Genomic DNA, 21,332 nt, shown 5'->3' with positions numbered 1-21,332 from the left:
TAAAAATGGCTACCTTATTCGGTTTATCCTTTTTTTACTTTATCCTTTTTTACTTTATAAGTACAAACAAGTTAGGCATTTACTAACACACTTAACACTGTCAATTTATATGCTATATACTAAAGCTTGCGTTGTTTGCGTTTCTAATAAGCAAAGGCGACTATTATATTTTTTACTTTTTTTTACTACGAAGTCGAGAAAATATCCCCAGAAAACTATATTCTGCATTTCATCAACTTTTCTTTAAAATTTTAATTGGCCTAAACAAAACAAGTGATAAAAATCTTATTAGCTGAAAATTTTACTGTATATTATTTTGAATGTTCAGTGAAGGGTATTTTAAACAAGAAGGGTTGTAAATGCTTTGTTCTTATAAATTATTGTACAAGTGAAGTCACGGGCAATAATTTTTTATCATTGTTGTCTCTTTTATCCAAAAGTTTTAATTGTTTAATTTTAATAGGCCTTAATAAAATTGAGAACAATTCAATTCCAGATAAGAAAAACTTTATTGGATTTCTACCGCCGTTTTAGTGTTTATTTGATAGTAAATATCATTCGAATAAATGAACCTTTTTTATATTAATATAATTTCTTTTCTGGATCTAATTATCATATAAAAAACACCTAAAAATGAAGTATTAGAATTAATTGCATCTCTCTGTTATTCAACTAATCTCTATGTTAAATTGTTCAGTTAGCAACTTTACGTCACTGCAATACTAAAAAAAAAACGTTTTAAGATTCTCTTCCTTTTTGGTTACTGCTAGCCAACCTTTATTTTTCTTTAGGTTATATTGACGTGAATATGACTAGTCTTAGAAACTCTGTCCAAGATACAAAAAAACTCTATTTAAACATATTCATAACGACGTCTAAAACAAACAAACAAAACAAACAAAAAGGACAAACAAACAGGACAAACCGACTACGCAGAAAAGGTGTTAAAACACCAATTACTCCTCAGGGACTTAGCGCTTCTATATTCTGTTGCTTATCTCAGATCAAATACGCGATTAAACATGTTGAATTTAAATAAACAGCATGTTATATAATACCTTGAGATAAAAAGTATACCTTTGCTTACACAAACTGTGTATACAAACATCTTCATATAGTTCGGAAAAATGTTTTGGGTAAACAAGGTAAAATAAATATATTGGATCTTTGATCTTGCGCCAAACATGGAGCGTGGTTTTAACTTGCCGAGATCAAGTTTTTGTTAATCAAAGTTTGTTTGTGTTCAAGTTTGTCAGTTGTAGTGTGTTTCTCTGGAAGATTTGCTCAGCCGAAGAGATGAGATGGGATAAGTTAAAGAGTGTTACATTCATATCTGTGTTGCTAATGATAATTGTCTTTGGTGAGTTGATTTCATTGTTGTTTTTGTTTTTGTTTTTGGTATTATTGCTTCAATTCATTCTGTAATTGTTGTTTTTATAATAAGAACAACAAAACAACCAATGCATTTTAGCTTTAAACGAGTTCTCGAAACTCTACTGTATGAAATAACTATTTCGGTTGAGAACTGTGCTGAAAGTCATAAAAAGTGGCGTAATAAATTCATTCCAGTCTACGATGTCGATCTAAATGCCGAACTGTATAATTATATACTGCATTTGTTTAAAACCACAAAAATTGTCACTGTTTTTTAAATAGATCGATTAAGGTAAAACACATAACTAAGATCTCAAAAGTATCAAACGGTATTACACACTTGAAGTTTTTTAGTTATTTTCTAACCTTTAAAGAGACAAGAATCTGATATATCATTTATTACAGCTTGCTAGGGTGAAAAATCTTTATTCACATTTGTATGCAGTTATGTAAACACGGACAAAAACTGTGTAGACTCTGCTAAGGCGTGGCACTATCTGTGTAATGTTTCAAGTAGGTGTCCATTTCATGCATGGATTGACCTGTAGCTGTGGTAATGACACTTGCTAAGCTTACCCACGCTGTGGACAAAACAAAGCGAACTCCATATCCGCAAGGCAACAAACATGCCATTGTCAGGGTAGGTTCTGCATAAAAATAAGTAAAAACTAGATAGTGAGAAAAGCAAGGTGTTTTTAAGCAGAATTGGCAATAATTTTAAACTTACTGATTAACTTATTTATTTTGTATAACAATAAATAAAGTAAAAAAGTTTTATTTCATAAAAAAAAATAATTTAAAACTATACAGATCAATCGATATTTTAACTGCCTTGGCAATAACTTGACAATTCCTATTTTAGCACAATCATCTCCTAATCCGTCCCGGGTTGCGTTCACAAAGCTAAAGTGTGCAGGTTGCTTTGGTCAAATAAAGAAGCCAGGCTGCTCACAAGGTTGTAGGCAGGGATTTGCTTCAACAGCACCGCCAACTGTCGTTACAATAGTGAAAAAGAAGCGATCTTCTACAACAACTCGTGAAAAACGAAAAACGGAGATTTCGCACTTTAAACGAGAAGAATACCAAAATGGTGTCATGAAAGAGAATTCTCAAAATAACGTTACAATACAAATTGTTTTGGTGACAATACTTGGTCTAGGGTTGGTGTTTGCCATGTTGATTTTTGTTTATCGACTGACTGGTCATAAAAATAGAGTAGCATTCACAGATACAACCATGGATCCAACAATACCACAGGGTTTTGCGTAATGAATTGTTTTAAAAGTAATGCTATTTTTTACTGAATGTTTACATTGTAGTACGTAAACAAATTGATAATTGAAGTTATTTCAATGTGCGACAGTCTGTCAAGTGAATGTTCCCGAGATACAGTGGAATGCCGTTAAAGCGGACACCCTCTAAAGGGGACAGCCCGTTAAAGCGGACACTAGCACTTGGAACGGATTGATTTTAAGTCAAACTCTTATAAAAAACTCTCTATAAAGCGGACAGTCATAAAGCGGACACTTGTTAAATCGGACGATTTATTTTGCACCAAATGAATTTTTCCCTATAAAGACTCCCTGTAAAGCGGACAGTACAAAACAAAAAATGGAAACAAAGATTTTGCAACGAAATTTTAATTCTTATTTTAGACATTTTCTAACTTTTTTATCAACAGAGTCTAAAATCTTTTTAATACACCTTTCTGTAAAAGACACAACTTTGTCAGGGCCAATGAGTGCGTAATGCACTGGAATTTCGAGACCATAACCTTTCTCGGACAAAATCCCATCTAAAATAAAATGACACAAACTCTCTATAAAGCGGACATCCCGTTAAAGCGGACAGTTTTTTTGGTCCCAATGGTGTCCGCTTTAACGGGATTCCACTGTAGTTACTTGAATCAAAACGAAGAAGAAAAACCTGTTTTGTATATAAAAATAACTGTTTTTTAAGTGTATAAAGTATATATAAATATGCAAAGAATGATATAAATATTGTAAATATTTTTTAACTTATTATAATTTATTGGAAAATATGCAGCAGTTAATTTAATTTTTTGTTAGACTAATTTCATCTTATACATCCTGTTAAATATATTAAAATACTAAGTCTGTCTGCTTGTGACTTTTCCAAAATGTTTTTTTGCGAAAGGGCCTTCAAGCTATTTTTTTGAAGTCAAAGCATTAAGTTGAGTTTTCATGAACGTATTGTATCTGTAAATTTGAGATACAACGATACGACAACAAGTAAAAAAAACTAATTCTCCCAGGGCCCATTCAGTATTAACATTGGTCAAACTGCCCTGAACCAAGCAACCTAAAGTGGCGAGTAAATGACCCCGATAAGTAACCTTTAAAAACCTTGCAGCTCTGTAGCTCTAATGTTTTAATTGGCGTTTTAACCCTATTCGGTCCGGGGGGGGGGCGGATTCCGCCCCCCCTGACGGTTTTTTTTTAATAACTCCTGATTGCTTTGTTATATGGCTATGATACTTACTGAGTTTCAACATTTATCTATTAGACACCTGCATGCTAATTTTTTAGGTCCCATACCTTTCAGAGGCTTTGATATTGGCCATTACTCGAAACTACCCCTAAAAATCTCTATGAAATCCTTATAATGGGGAAAACATAATAACTTCTGTTAGGATTATCCTTAGAACTTGAAACTTGCAACATAACTTTGTTTCATCAAGAAGAATCATTTTGAATAATTTGAACACGTGACTAATCCGATTTCCCGATTTTGTCGGATTTTACCCGAAAATCGGAAAAAAACGGATTTTCGGGCAATTTTTGGCAATTTTTTATCCGATCCATGCAAAAACCGGAAAATATGTTAAATAACTTTTATTTAGCTTTCAGAAACTTCAAACAGAATGTAAAAATTCGCTCTAGAACAAAAGTAATTATATTTTAAGCAGATAGTGGCATTTTTAACAATTTTCAAGCTTTTGATGACGTCACAGAAAATGTGCTGACGCAAGCAAATTTTTTTTGGCGCCATTTTGTTCCTTTTATGACGCACTATAAGTGTGCCAAGTTTGATTCAATTTGAACAACCCTATGAAAAGTTATTGAGGGGGGGCGGAATCCGCCCCCCCCCCCGGTCATAGTATGTTCGAAAAACCCCGGACCGAATAGGGTTAAATCCGTCAAATTTTTTTGACTGTGGGTTGCAGGTATTATGGTGAATTTTTACATCAACATGTCTTTGATAACGTTGTAAAATTGTGTCTGCCGCCATCACGGGACATACAGTTAGTCTTTTATGTAATACGCTGACTGTATTTTTGTTTTTCGAATAAATTTTTTACCGCTTGAATGATTATTTGGGCATAAAACTGGTGAAATTTTATAAAGTTGAGCTTACAGCCCTTTTTAGAATCAATAGTGTAAACACGTCATTGGTAAATCGTAAAAAAAGTGCCCAATTACCTGTTCATCAATTATTTATTTTAATTAGGCTCTCTAGCGTCTATCAAATAAAAGCAAAATGAAATGCTTTTAGAAAAACCTTTTACATTGGCGTTGACAATAGCAGTGCCAACTATCGTATATTTGTTATTCTGCTTGCATTAGAATTGTTACGCTACCTACGGCTTATATTGAATAACAATATAAGCTGCAATATCCGTGAGCTAAGTTTGTCACAAAAGAATGTTCTTCCTGTCTTTACAAGGGCCACTTCAGTGGTCACCACAATATGTCTGTTATCTTTTGCGAGTTGGGGTCACACACATGGATTCTTTCTTAATACACAGACACTATTGATGCTGTTTGTTTGTTTGTCTATGTAACTATCAGTCTATCTTATCTATGCCTTATCTTATTTGTTTGTGTAGTCAAAAGATGTAAACAAACAGGTCTCAAATAGCTACGCCATGTTAGCTTACACAAAAGTAAAGATATATTGGGGCTGTGGTAATATCTAAAGCGTTTTAAATTGTCTTGTCAAAACGAATATTTGTGTTGCATAATCTGAAACCGAAGAAGAGAGAAGGGAGTTATTATAATAATAAATCTTGTAGCGCGGGAAATGTGAGACAAACCAAAAGAAAGCCCATCGTCTCACCTTGGAGCAAAGAATACGGAAGGAGAAACAACTTCATTTCTGTACGCTTAAAATGTATTGAATTTTCTATTGTTTTTAATTTCAAAAGAATCAGTGGGTGAGGTGCTCGACCGAGTCTTTTTCGCAAAAAAATGATCAAATTCCATATTCTCCTTTAATAAGGGCTAACTTTTTTCTATTGGAATCTGACTGTAACACGCTGCAGGCACATGATATTTGTATGGAAAGTGTGCCTAATATAAGTCGGTAAACATTGCTGTTAAAAACTTCAACAATACGTTTGGAAATAAGCGTTTAACGATGATATTAACATATTTTTGCAGGCTGAGTATACCACTTTGATCATGAAAAACAATATAGATAGATATGCGCCGGACAAGTGCCGACAAAATGTGTGCTGGATTAATGTTTATTCTAACTAAAGAAATAACTTCGTAACAGAACGTCGTTTTAAAACGAGATATAAACTTTTTCTTTTTGTTTACAAAAGTGTCGAGCATGTGCTTCTTCGCTAATTATGTTAACATAAGAACAAAATAAATTTTACCGATTTCAATATGGCTTCTTGTTTTGATAAAATTATCAAATTCATCATCAAATTATCTAATTGTTTTTATAACCAATCATAGTTGCGAATTGTTATTCACGAATAATTTAGTCACACAACCGCCAAAATTTTAAATTAAGTTTCTATACAGACACCTGCTAGAACCTCACGCAGTGTTTCAATAGAATTAGTTGTTTCTCCTTCCGTATTCTTTCCTCCAAGGTCTCACACAACGGACTCTCTGAATTATTATTAATTACTCTGTTGACTAGGTGTTGCTCTGTTATAGTCGCCATTTTCAATAGTAAACAGGTCCTTTAAAGAGCGATAAAACGCAAAGCAGTTACCTTCTTATGTATTATTTCAATCATCGCATCATCGATTTCAAATTTACAGAAACGTCTAGCAACGCGTTATAAGGTGGACTTCCATTCAAACCAAAATAATTAAATCAATTAACGCAGATTATTTAAGAAAGACGATAGGAATCCTCTCGTAATTTATCGTTCAAGGTTAAATGAAAACTTGCTTGAAGTCTCGACTTAAGCTTTTGCTTAAGTCTGTCATGAGTGATGTAGGCGTGTAGGTATCACTAAACAAAAAATATGGATAAACAAAGTCAATGTGCTACGGCGATATCATGGAATCGCACAGTCGGTAGAGCAATCGCCTGGCAAGCAAGAGCTTGTGGGTTCAAGCCCCACTCGATCCATCATATTTGCAGCACTTAGACAGAAGGTCAATCTATATTTAGTATTGAACTGATGGTTTGTTACCATAAAGAATTGTAATGATATATAATTATTTCAAATTAGAAATGGGTTTTAGAATTTCGCTGTAACCGGTATTACAAAAATATTGATTTTAAAATTTACAAGTTTTTTCAATACAGCCGACCTTTTTTACCCTGAATATATAACGCCTATACATACAGTGATATATTTCAGCCATAACAGGCTACATCTAAAATAAATATTTGCTACCATAAAAGGAGTTCAAACATATTAACATAAACAAGAAAATCTCTCAAATCCCTTTGTTCAAGTCATGTGACGAACACCAACATAACTGTTTTATGTGACCGCTATTTCATTAGCTTTCTCCGCCAAAATTTTTTAGGTGAATTATGTGAGTTAATTGGCATTAGTTATCAATTTATGAGTGCTTTTCTTACCTTTTCGAAAGTGCCACACTAATGTAAACCGTCACTTAGACAGTGAACTTTTGATTGCACTTATTCTAAAAACAGGACTGCTGATCAACAGTAATTGTAGTAACTAAAGATACTATTCTTCGGTATACAATTTGGCGTGCGCATTATCCAACGAAAGCATATAGTAGCTAAGTTTGTAAGCTAAAGGGGAGGTTTAACGTCCTTGGGAATACTATCTTAATGGCTGACTCTTCGTCCCCTCCGAAGGTGCCTAAATTACATTACTCGTCAGAGATAATTATAGCTTTTACCTACCTTGCTTGCTTTCCACACAAGTCAATTGGCGGCAAGCAGATGGTTTCAAATGAGTTGACAACACTGCATTTAAAGCGCGCCGGAGTGGAGATTTGAACCTAAACCTTATAATTGCAAGTTAACAGCGCTACCGCCGCAATATCTCCGCCTATATAAGTTGTGATTTGAATGATAAATCAATCCAAACAGGTGTAATCATGAAAAACAATGACCTTAAACTTACCATTTTTTATTTAATTAGTCAGAAGAAGTACACGTTTAAACTTTTATTACTCTTATTGCAGGCCCATCACATAAATGTGATTTTATCGCATGACATGATCAGACAAAATTGCTGGAAAGGTTCTAGAAAAGTTATATTACAGTTACGGTTTATTGGCGAAATGACCTCACCAACAATATCATATGCGTCATAATTCTCGACAAAGTCATGTTTTTAAATTTTTTTTTTTCCGCTCGTGTGATTCAAGTTGTCACACAAAAACCAATGGGGTTAGAGCTTTTGAACTCACGTCATTTTATTTTGTTTATTTCAAAAAGTACCATTACCTTACCGGCACGTGATTAACCCGATTTCATGGTGTTTTTTAAACCAAATGTTTAAGAATTGGCAAGAATTAACAATGACTTTAGTATTGAAGTTTTCAAATACACACCAAAGTACTTATGATGTTAACAAGGAGAGAAGATATAAGGTATAACATTCTGAGTCACGCAAAGAGAACTGAAAGTTCCATTATCGACCTCAGGTATCCATACAAAAAGCCTCAGACCTACTGACGTATCTAATGTCTCACAAAAATGTCAATAATGTCAACAAGACTGTGCTGATTTACAATATCACCAGTTACAAATCCTAAAAATTGGAAATAAACCAACAAAAAAAATATTCGTATGATTTATGAAATTTAATTCTGCGAAAATCATCTCGTATGTTTACCTAAAATTAGCTGGCGATTACTTGGTCAAGAAGCAGTTTATAACTGTTCTACTGCACTGCATAGCGCAGGACACTTATGCTAAGTAAATCCAAATAAACAGAAATAAAGCTTTAAGTACATAAACAAAGAAAACTCAATTTAAACTATTGGCATGAAATGATGTTGTTTTTATAGATGGTTAAGTTTACTATTTTTCGATGACTATGTTTTACGTCAAGTCTTAGGTAGTATTTTTGACTTGCAATCACAGACTAGAGCGGTCCTAACTTTGACATGGTCAGACTTATAAGGATAGAGAATTTTAACTATGCAAATTTTGCTAACGGGCAATATGGGTTTAGTCAGACCCCCGGTTTGTACTCTTATAATTCTTTTTAGCAAGACCCCTGTCACTCTATCATTTTCCATCTTTAGTTTTTTCAATAGTTAAAAATGCCTAAAAGTGCCTATAACCTCAGCCCCAAGTTACAAGCATTGTGTTTCCCATGAAGAAGATGTCGTAATGTCCGGCGCCAAGTAATATGGTAGTTTAAAATGTAAACAAACAAAGAAAATAAACTTCAAGACGTGTTAGAAACACGATTATATCTCATTTATACAATACATTAAGTTAAAAAAACAATTTAATACGAAAGAATCAATAGCAATGTCCATTTTTCTTTTAAAGTAACGGGAGTCAGCTTCAGTATCACTTCTGGAAGTTTTTTGGGCATAGCTAGTTAATTTCGTACACGATTTTTAAAAAAGCCACAAGTAACTGTGTTACCTAGCGTTTAACGCTTGGTGGAACGATTAATAAAAACCGCAAACTGTGCCACACATTTAAGTGAAGCGCTTTAGTACAGGTATGCAGTATGTCGTAAATCGAGTGAAGCGCACTTAACATAATGATGGTGAATATATTTTTACAAAAATAACTTTCACACTTTAGCTGACATAAAAACACAGTTTGCAACCCGTTGTTAAAGGTGAAAGTTAAAAAAAAATGTTGCTCCTTAGTGCAAGCCATGTCGCACATCCATATAGGTGTAAGACCAAAAACAGCAAGTCCACCGTTAACACTGGGCTGAGCGTTTAATACAGGTATACCTTGTCGCACACCCGTATAGGCGTAATGCTCTTTTCCCCAAAATATATCCTAACTTCGGTACTAATAAGAACGCAGGAAATTAAAACAATCACACAGCGATTAAATTTTGTGAAAAAAATATTTTTAACCGCGGTAAAAACACAGTTTTAACATTTTTTTTACCCGGTTAAAGCAAAACAATCGTGCAACATTGTATTATTTTGTGGGAAAAGTTCCTGTGAAAGTTTAAAAAATTTACGTCATGTAAACCATGTTGCATATCCGTATAGGCGTAATACCCGTAAGATCACAGAAACCAAGATATTTTTTAATGACTGTCGTGGTGAAATCAAATGTCTTTTGTGATTCTAGTGCTGAGACCGCACAACTTGGTGAAACTAATTAGTGAAACATACTTGGTAAAATTGCATTTTCTGGTGATTCTGATTGGATTGGATGATTCCTTGTAAAGTTTGTTAACATTTTAAATAAAAATAAACAGAATAATAAACAATAAGCGCCTTAGAGTAATAATAATAAAACTGGGTGGCTATAGAACTGTGAAACAACTGTACTACACTTAACACCTTAATCTCTTCAAGAGAGACGGAAAATAAATAAATAAAATCATTAGCAAGGACTAATTAGAAATTAATACAAACTCGTTTATTTGGACTGTTCTCTTCAATTACCATTTAATGCTACGCAATCCACCTTCTTAAGCATCGGGGACACGGAAACAAATTTTCTTACCATTGAAACACAAATACGGTTCTTGCAAGCTGATAAAAATGTTTCCGTGTGTCCCCGTGTTTAATTACTAGAATTTGCAACATTTTTTGTTTTTAAACAATCAAATTAACAAATCAAAACATTTTGTAACACACAAGCATCAAAAGAAAGATGACGGAACTCAAAACGTGCATTCAGCAAAAGTTTTCTGGTGACGAAAAATCAAAACTTATCTATTTTTATAGATAAGTTTTTATAAGATAACAAAACACTTAAGTCCATTCTTAAACAGCTTTTAAAACCTTTTGAATCTGCTTCTTTTAGCTCTTTAAACAAATTATGGTAACTTTTCGGCGTAGCAATCACGGTCTTGTCCAAATAAAGCGTCTTTTTTGTATTTTTGCTTCTTCTTTTTCATCAAGAAGAAGTGCTTTTCGATGTTATTATTACTTTTTTACAACCGCTGTGTTTCTTCGTAGCTACATGCAAATTTGTTTCATGAACTAGCACCCACGCGACACTGGGAAAGAATCTTGTGCTTAAAACAAACTTTTTGTTTTAAAATTGCATTAAAAATGTTTTCGTGTCCCCGAAACTTTAGTAAAATGCCAGAGTGTATGTGCGGGTTCAGAGTAGTACGACACTATTTTGCAAACCCTTGAACAGCGAGAGAAAATATGTCAAACTCTGCGTTGAATAATTAAACAACCCGCTTTGGTGGTCCGTACTAGGTGGCATTGTCCGAGTACATAACGATCTTGTGAGGATAAACACCAGCAAAGCTGTTACAGTATCGTGTTACTATCACATGTATACGTACTAGAATCATCTATTCAAACGCCAGAAATACCACAGTATTTTAATTCACCAGGATGTTATAACCCGACATATCAATTCCATCATCAGAATCACCAGAACACTAGATTATACCAAGACATTCACCAGGGAAATAAGTTCAAGCACCAGAATGTTTACCAGAGATATGAATTTCGGCACAAAAATCACCAAAACATTATATTTCACCAGTTCGTTCACCAAAAAGTAGATTTATTGCAAAATAAGCCGTTTTTTATTGCAAAACGCGTCAGTTTCTGAAGTACAAAACGACACGATAATTTATCACAAAAACGCAGGAGCTTTTTTATTTTAATATGAGCCATATTTAGCCAACAGTCGAATAAATTTTTAGTTAGAAATATATTGTATATTGTATAGAAAGACTGTTTGGAATAACACATCATCCGACGAGCACAATGTGATAGATATAGCTTCCAGACAAGACTCAGACCGAGCTGGTTATGGTTGGTGAAAAGAAAATGGCGCTAGTTTAAACAACTCTTTAGAGATAATAACTTTTATTTTTCATGTTCCAACAAACAATATTGTGGAATTACACTTCCATACTTTGTGTAAAAAATGTTTTTAATAAAAAACAAACTTTTGGCTGCACCTAAGTTTTTCTATTTTACATGCTTGATTGTACCTTACCTGGCTATCTACTTAATGAAACTGAAATTTACATACTCACTTGCTTTGTTATGGAAGTGTGCCAATGGAAATGAAACTTGGTGTAATGACATTTGTTGTTTTATTGCACAGCATTATGAACAAAAATGATCTAAACTGATGCTGTCGTAAAATTCTTGTTGGTGCTGATCAAAAGAGCTTGTATTATATTTTACTTATAAATTTGTTTGTCCATATAAATTATAGGAATGTAAATTTTCAATTAAATTAATTTACCATCTTTATCTATTCCTGTAATTAAAACTTCTGAAATCCTAAGATGCATAGGTTAAATTATCTAAAGCAGGTCTGCCATGACAGCATTACGTTTAAAAAAGACGAAATCGAGACGTTTTTAACACGTTTGGATGATACGTACAAGTACGTCTTTGATCCGTCTTGAGGATGTCACATAAAGTCGTTCTTTTAAAGACGTCTTTAGGTGTTACGCTCTACTGGTCCTTTAAAGACGTCTGTAGGTGTTACGCTCGACTGGTCTTTGAGGTCTTCAAGACTTCTTTAAAACGTGTCGTGTTTACTGGTTTACACCACGACAACAACCAGCTTAAAAAAATATATAGGTTGGTCGCCTTCGATTGAGTTAGTCAGACAAAATATTCTTATGCCTATATACCAACTAAACACCCTGAAATTTTACCCAGAACATTACCATGACTGATTATTCCAGTATTATTGACTATTCGGATATATGCATTTGTATCTGCTTATTTTCTTCCGTTCGTAGCTTAAAAGTGACACTAACTAAACTGCTATTCAAGGTGTAAGAGAAAGCCAGAAGGGAGTTAATTATAAAAGTTAATGATATTTGAGTGATGCAGTTGCGCACGAATTCGAACTAGACGCGTACTCATACAAGTAAATCTATTTTCGGACATCTGACATGTCTATTTCCTTGTTTTGTTTGCAGTTTCCTTATGATACAAAAAGTATTACACAGTTGATGCGATTGCGTGGTTGTATGTGGCGTGTGAATATTACATGAACACTATTATTCATATTGCAAGAATGAGGAATATCAAACTCGTTGGTTGATAGACTTCAGCTTTGAGGAACTTAGTTACCTCCCACTCCAACTTAGTTAAATGTTTTGATTGCATCAGCAATCATCATCGGAATAAATTAAACGATTATAATTCATCATCATATCAGCTTGATCTAAAATAGACAAACAATTATCACCACAAACCATTTTAAAAGAATGAGACATTTCAAGATGTTTAAAATAGGGCGAACTTTTATAAGAAATCAAAAACTTTTTTTTTCCACAAAGCAAGCATTACAGCCAGCGTACAATTTTTTTTTTGAATAATATGGATATTATCATGTCACTTTTTTATAAACCGCGCTCGATAGTTCGAGATAACAGCTAGTCGAGATATCGAGCGTCGAAGGCCTTTAAAGTACGAGAGAGCGAAATACCCGTTCTTGTTTACAAAATTTTACGTTCTTGATTAAAACACAGAATATTTGCATTTCTCAGTCACCATGTTTACCACGAAGATTGTGGTAAAAACGTGGTAGCCATTTTTGAGATAAGGAGAGTTTCAAAAATCTCAAACTGTAAACATTCGAAAGTCTCTTTTATGTATCAATCGAACTTTTTACAAAATTCAATGTTTTTTGTTCAACAATTAAGGAAAAAATGCGAGATAACAGACTTCGAGATATAGAACGTAATTATGCCTACAAGAGATTGCAATGACTGAAAGGAGCAGAAAAAAAGGTTCGAGACAGCGAAAATTTGAGATAACGGATATTTGAAATATCAAGCGTCGACTGTATTTACTTTGCGAAGTGTGGCTAAGTATATTTCTGGAAGTTGATAGGAAATACTATTGATATGATCTTTACATTGTCTCAGTCAATAATATGATCATTCTTCCAGCCATGGTCCGCTATCTCATTATTGTCTGCGTCTGCGTTGCATACGGGTCTTTTGTGCTCTTGCACATGTTCTTGAGCATTCGTTTCGTTTCACCGACATAAACAGCACCACAATCCTTGTATAGGATTCGTAGAAAATATTACATTGATTCTCTAGAAATATTTTGTCTTTCAGATGCGACTGAAATATCTATTTTCTATAGCATTGGAGGGAATGCTTACTTCAAGTTGTGTTAACTTATTATTCAGCTAGTTAGAAATATGTCGGCTAACTAGTTTTAGAGAGAAAAAAATATTTCAAGTATCATAAAGAAAGTAGATGTTTTGATCATAGTGTTTCCAATCGTTGTTTGTTTTAAAAACTCCATCAATCAGACTTTTAATCAAGCCAATTTTGTAAATAGTGTGAAAAAAAGCTGAAATAGTTGGTTAGTAACTCAGTTTTTTACCTGACTGATACAAAAAAACCGGTTGGTATGAAAAAATCCGATGATTTAATTGGTTTACGGCTTATTTTAACAGGTCTTTGTATGAAGCCATACTAACTAGCCATAATAAAAATGGTAGCATAAAAACGTAAATAAATAAAAAACATTCTCATAGCACGCAAAAAATATACAAGTGGCTTACTTTAAACCATCTTTTCGCTTGAGTTCACATAAACAATGATTCGAATTTGTTTTGTGTACCTACACAGTTTTAAAATCGAACGATCTTGAATTCGAAAAGTAAAAAAATCGAACATGCGTTTTTTCTTCCTTGGTGCCTTAAAAATAGCAATTTATAGCTTTGTTTGTTTTTTTCACAAAGGAATATTTATTTGCAGACCGCAAAGTCTGTGCCCTTGACCGAATGCATTGTATTTTACAGTACAACATCAAAACCGCTCAGTGTCCGTTAGTGCGTAGTTTTGTGGTAAAAAGATGTGAAAAAGGTATCTGAAGTGAAAGACTGTTATAGTTAATGCAATAATCTGATCCAACATACCATCGTAGATACGTTGATGACACTTTTGCATTATTTAATTGTGAAACTGCCGCTTTTGATTTTTATGATGACTTAAATAAACAACATCCCGACATATGATGTATGATAGAAAAACAACAAGGCTGTTTAAACTTGGTGTTCAAAGTTCTTGGTGTTTTTATTGAAAATACTTCCAGTACTATGCTTTAACCCTATTCGGTCCGGGGTTTTTCGAACATACTATGACCGGGGGGGGGCGGATTCCGCCCCCCCTCAATAACTTTTCATAGGGTTGATCAAATTGAATCAAACTTGGCACACTTATAGTACGTCATAAAAGGAACAAAATGGCGCCAAAAAAAATATGCTTGCGTCAGCACATTTTCTGTGACGTCATCAAAAGCTTAAAAATTTTTAAAAATGCCACTATCTGCTTAAAATATAATTACTTTTGTTCTAGAGCGAATTTTTACATTCTGTTTGAAGTTTCTGAAAGCTAAATAAAATTTATTTAACATATCTTCCGGTTTTTACATGAATCGGATAAAAAATTGCCAAAATTTGCCCGAAAATCCGTTTCTTTCCGATTTTCGGGTAAAATCCGACAAAATCGGGAAATCGGATTAGTCACGTGTTCAAATTATTCAAAATGATTCTTCCTAATGAAACAAAGTTGTGTTGCAAGTTTCAAGTTCTAAGGATAATCCTAACAGGAGTTATTATATTTTCTCCATTATAAGGATTTCATAGAGATTTTTAGGGGTAGTTTCGAGTAATGGCCAATATCAAAGCCTCTGAAAGGTATGGGACCTAAAAAATTTGCATGCAGGTGTCTAATAGATAAATGTTGAAACTCAGTAAGTATCATAGCCATATAACAAAGCAATCAGGAGTTATTAAAAAAAAACGTCAGGGGGGGGCGGAATCCGCCCCCCCCGGACCGAATAGGGTTAACCCAGTTTTCTGAAAAAAGCACATGACTTCCAACAGAATTGCTTTTTATATTTCCTGAACATGTATTATTATTATTATTAATAAAATTAAAATGAATATGAGCCATTTCAGACGCACAGTGTTTCTCTAAAAGGGTTGTTTTGTAAGGTTCTAACTTATTTGAGCCTATACTTAAAAAATTCCTGGATCCTAACCTGGAACTGATATGCAAAAGGGTCATATTTTAGACTTACTTATTGGAATTAAACGATGCTTATAAAAAGACATAGGTGTCTGGAAAAGTTAGTCCTATTGCAATTTTAAAGCATTATTTTGCTTTGTTTCCCTTTCTACTTTTTATGTTTACTTAATAAAAGAGACAGATGGAAAGCAAGCATAAATTTATTTATTTACGAACTTTTAAATAAAAAGTGGAACGACGCTTTTTTTGAAGAAATATGACAAACCATTGTTGCTTTGGTAATCCTGAACTGATTGAGAAATGTTACGCCATAAAAAAATAAAAAGAAAGAAGAGTTTCAGACGTTTTTGTTCAACAAAATATAGATATATAGGCTACCTGGAAAAAAATTTAAATTTTACATTTATATTATCTTACAGACATTTTGCTTTTAGATCCAATAAATAACTTTATAGCTAAAATAAACCAGAACCTTTAAGAAATTATGAATATAATGAATATACGTCTAAACCATCACCGTACTCTTAATGATTTGATTTTGCACGAAGCAACAGTAACCCTTTTTTTTATTCTTGCAATAATTTTTAAATAGTTTGTGAAGAAAAACACACGATTCCTATTTCATTTCCAGTAACTTTATGTAAAACTTTAACGAATAGTTTATCGTCTATCAAGACTTCAAAACATAAACAATAAAGTAAATTTGTTGAGTACCAAAAAATAAAAGCTATCAGTTGGTTGTAAAAATATTTTTAATGTTTGAGTAAAAATGTTGTGATTGTTTTACAATACGTTAAGATTCAGAAACATCCTTTTATACGGAAAAAACGTGTTTGTGTTAAACACTAACAAACATATGCGTTTTGTTAGCCATTTCTTTGTCTATTAGCAGCAACTCTTCGTATATTCTTTTCCACACATCGCATTTGCTATATTTCATTGCTTGCCATCCGAATATATCGAAATTCAAATCCCCAAGCAATGAAGTAATCATTCGCGAATCAATACCAAGGAAACTTTTCTCTTCATTGTCATGCAGAAAATACTTCCCCATGTTGTAATGATCAATGGAATGAAAGATAGTGTTGGCTGACAAAGTTGACAAGGATAGCCCAGTCTTGCCAAGATGTTTCGAAAAAATCATTCTGGCTTTCATGGTGAAATTTACAAAATTGCTAACAGAAATGCATTCCGAGATATTTTGATGATTGTGAATCTGTTGCACTCCATTATATCCTAAAATGATTTGAAGATGTCGGCGAGGTATTCCCCAAATATCTGCGGGATAGTGATTGGCTGATTCATTCATGCCAGAGACAACAGCATGCATATTATCAATGCTCTGTTTAAACTCATCACTTAAGACTGTGCTTTTCTTGACTTCGATCAGATTCATTTCAGCAACGTTGCCTGCCATTACATGAGTTAAGGTGTGTGTATACACGCACCAAACTGTGTTTAGAACGGAAAACATTTCATTAATGTCGGTGACTGCTTCATCATTCACGATGATTTCTTTGAGAAATACATTGTCTAAATCGTTAGCGCCAATTTGAATTGAGCAGTTAGTTATGAAGCGATACTTGCTATCAGTTTTCTCTCTCGACGGCATTCGAAAATTCTCAAATTTGAAATAGTAGTCATCTTGTTGTCTTTTGCGAAAACCTAAAACCAATGATGTTTCTAAAACCATCTTAGCCAACCGACGACGTTTTTCGCTCTCCGTTAAGCTACTTCTACGCAAACGAAGATACATCTGATGAAAATACTTTATTGGCACGCTCCATGCATATGGCAGACATGCCAGTTGTAAATACTTCAGGTATTGCCGAAAGGAGCAACCAGGGGCTATCACTTTCTCAGTTTCCGGAGGATTTTTGTTTGCAGATTGATTTGATTTTGCTGTTAAAATTGGTGTCATTGAAACATAAATAGGATTCTGTCCTATAACCTGGCAGTACCAAACATATCGTTGGTACAAGTACCACAGTAAAAATGATAAAGGAGAAATTATCAATGCCAAACCAATTGCTTTCAATTCTTCCATAGTAAGCTATAAGCTGTACTGGTGCTTCCTAAAAAAAATTAGAAATAAATTGTAGAGCTACATAAATACAATCCACAGTAATATTTATCAATTTTATCAGTTTTATTTCAGGATTTAGGGAGAAATGAGTGTACCACAAACATTTTTTATGAGATAGATGCTAAGTCAAATAGCTGCCTTTAGTATAAAAAAAGATCCTTGAAATTTTATTGTTTCTGAATTAATCTGGAACCGGAGAACAATGTATGACAAATTTATTGAGAACTAGTTAAGGGAATTTACTAAATTATGACCTTATGAAAGACATTTCTATATATTCCGAAAACCTAAACCGAGTAACTAAACCAGATTCAAATGATGCAGAAAGATAATTTTAATTTATTAAGCTTTATATAAAACATTACCTGTAATAATTTTGAATGAAGACTCAAGTGTTGATGTAAGCTGAATAATAAAATTTTGATGAAGACTGCCTCCTTTTATAGCTAGTGCAGAATTGAAAACAGGATGCAGGTAGCATATTTTTGGGTTGGGTCCCGAGGGAGTCATTTCAGTAAAACGGAAAAATTGAGATAAACAAAATGAGCTGCTTACAATGTTTGTGGAAAAGACGTGACATTCCAGTATTATAAATAGAAGAAAAAATCTCCATGCAACATAATGATTTTATAATTCGTATACTCTATGCTTTATTAAAGCCCATTATTTTACTGATGGTAACAATGGTAATATTGACGTCAACAGAAAAATGCCTTTTCAATTTGGCACAATGTTGTCATTCCTATAATAGCCACATACTGTCTTGGTTGAGATGAAATGTTTCCGGTTCTTTAAATAAAGTTTTATATGGTTACTTTGAAAAATAGGAACAAGTAATTATTTTTTGGTAATATTACTATAAAAAAAAAAGAAAATTAGGACGTAATTGCGCACAAGAAAATGAATTATTTTCCGCATTTATGCGGAGGAGAGTAATTTTTTAACAAGTGCATTTCGCATTTCCTTAATAACTTGCGTGTTTGTCAGATTTGCAGCATTATATATTATTTTAATTATTCTTGATTGCATACCAATATCGTTGCATTCGAAATTTATTTATTGCAAATTTTTTTTGGTTTTCGTCTAAGGGAATTAATGCTAGATTTTGCGTAGATTTATGGTATGGCATATAATTATTTTCAAGGAGGATTAGAATAAATGCTTTCTTTAACCCAAAAATTGTGTTATTCTTTCTTCGCTATTGAAATTTATGTTATATACTTATTTAAAGCGCAAACCAGACAACCCGAAATAACGACTTTTCGAGAGTATGAGTAATCAACAAAACGGAAAAAAAATTAATTAGATTTTGAAAAAATGTGATAGTATTTTGGGTGGTTTATTTCAAGGCGGTTAGTCACTTCAAAGTATCATTATTTGTATGCCAAGTATTTATACAGGTTTTAGCTACTTCAGTGTTGGAAGCACTCTTATTAATGTGGGTCCTGCCTAAATATAAACATTAACTAGAATTTCCTTCACATAGCGTGGGTTGACCCGGGCTATGGCAAAGGTACTTGCTAAACATGCACGCGCTGTGGACCGAACCATGAACCTTGTAACTATGAAGGGAATTCCATAACCACAAGACCACGCGCCAGCTGAAATTTCCTTCATTTTATGGAATTATATTATGACCTAAAATTCAAATCTTCCTTCAAGTTTCTTATTTTTATCGAAATTTAGCATTGCAAGTTTTTTCTTATAAGCGTTAGTATTAGCTAAAACAGGAATTTCACGTTTAAATGATGCCATTGTTTCGCTTATTTTATTTGAAACAATTATCGGATTTTGCTATAAGTGTATTTTGCTCTTTTAAAATGGCGCATATTGCTTTCAAAATTAAGATATTTCCACATACCGCATGTGGCGGGTTTTTAAAACCTGAGAGTTGATTTTAATATTAGATTTTACTCTGACTGTTTACTTCAGCAAAAATAACAAGCCTGTCTGCGTGTGGCTGTTTAATTATCTGTTTGTTGGTAGGTTGGGTGTGGGCAAACTGCTGCTAAAGATGCAAGGGAAAATCAGAATAATGTTGCTTCTAACGAGTTATAAACAACACAAAATTTAACAGATAGAACGATAGACAAACTGTGTTGCACGCAAAAAATATTTCCATGATTTCGCAAAGGTATAATAAGCTAGACATTTACGTATTGAATTCAATTCACATTATTAATATCTTTTACACGTAAGTCTATTTTCTGACAGCCGGCCTGTCTGATTCCTTGTTTTGTTTCCGTTTTCCTTGTGATGCAGAACTTATTACACGGTTGATGAGATTGCGTGGTTGTTTGTGACTGTTTTAAATATTACATGAATATTATTATTTGTATGGCAAGAATGAGGAATTTAGAACACCAGATAAAAAAAGGTGGGGGTGAAAACCATTATGACTTAATTCTCATTTCTAAAACAAACAAACCAAAACAGCCTATGATGAGAGACCAAATTAAAAAGATATCTGATTGATTTCCTACATGCCTTTGTTGCATCATCTGCTGGTGATTTTGATTTTTGTAGAAGTATTAATTAATATACGCTTCCAGAATTTCTCACTATTATGTTTGGATCACTGACTACTTTTTTTAAAACAATTTACTGAAATTGAAGAATATTTAAAATCTCACCACAATCTAAAAAATTTCGAAAACGTCCGAAAATCATAGTGTAAATAAAAAATCTCCTAGGACAGTTTATTTATATATGGTGTAATTGGTTTTTGATTAAAACCAAGGCTTACAAAAGAAGACGATAATTAGAATGTGTATTACTGTGACAATAATACCACCAAAACAGGACTTTCTGACGCAAAGGAGTTAAGAATTTACACACACTGGAACATCTCTATTTTGACTAGTTTCTATCTCGAACTTCTCACTATCTCGAACTAAAGTGTTGGTCCCTTTGTGGTCCGCCTAAGGTATTTTCCTTTCTTTATCTCGAACTTTCTCTATCTTGAACAAATGTTTTCGTCCTTTGCGAGTTCGATATAGAGAGATTCCACTGTATATGCTAGTTTAGCTATAATAAATCAACGATCACAAGAATTATCAATGTTTCAACAAATATGGAAGTTCGGGGAAAAATAGATAATATTTCCTAGGTTGAAAAGATTAACATTAACTCGCCTAACAAGTCATTATTATGAATATCTATAAGAGACATATTTTTTAATATGGGCAGAATGTTACATTTATCTGTCCATGTATTTAACCTTAGATTCATGTTTGACTGACAAATTTGTCCGGATTTGGCGATATATTATCAGGAAGTGCGTTTGAAAATTCCATCTAATAATCAATGATATACGGTGGTTTTAGTTTTTAAGAAAGCTATTTGTATACTCCCTTCTAAAGAGTTACAACAAACAACCATACTTTCAATTCAAAGCCACAACTAGAGAAAAGCCGTAAAGACTTGGGTTTGCCACGTTTGTTACCATAACTAAATATTATGGAACGTGTTGTGTGAATGAATGGTTCTTTTCGTATTGGCTTTCTTAATCAGTCATACGTGC

At 33.3% G+C, this 21,332-nt stretch overlaps 1 protein-coding gene across 1 annotated transcript; it reads left to right on the top strand.

Moving 5' to 3' along the window:
- Positions 1 to 720: 720 nt before the first annotated feature.
- On the top strand, positions 721 to 3,491 carry LOC130612615 (uncharacterized). Its single transcript, XM_057433952.1, has 2 exons — positions 721 to 1,360; positions 2,237 to 3,491. Exons 1-2 carry the CDS (start codon positions 1,297 to 1,299, stop codon positions 2,641 to 2,643), a joined length of 471 nt encoding a protein of 156 aa, XP_057289935.1. The 5' UTR covers positions 721 to 1,296; the 3' UTR covers positions 2,644 to 3,491.
- Positions 3,492 to 21,332: the final 17,841 nt, after the last annotated feature.

This window comes from Hydractinia symbiolongicarpus, chromosome 10 (assembly GCF_029227915.1).
Source record: "Hydractinia symbiolongicarpus strain clone_291-10 chromosome 10, HSymV2.1, whole genome shotgun sequence".
NCBI classification, from domain to species: Eukaryota; Metazoa; Cnidaria; class Hydrozoa; order Anthoathecata; family Hydractiniidae; genus Hydractinia; species Hydractinia symbiolongicarpus.
Note: the sequence above shows the minus strand (reverse complement) of the source record. Positions and strands in the feature narration are given on the sequence as shown.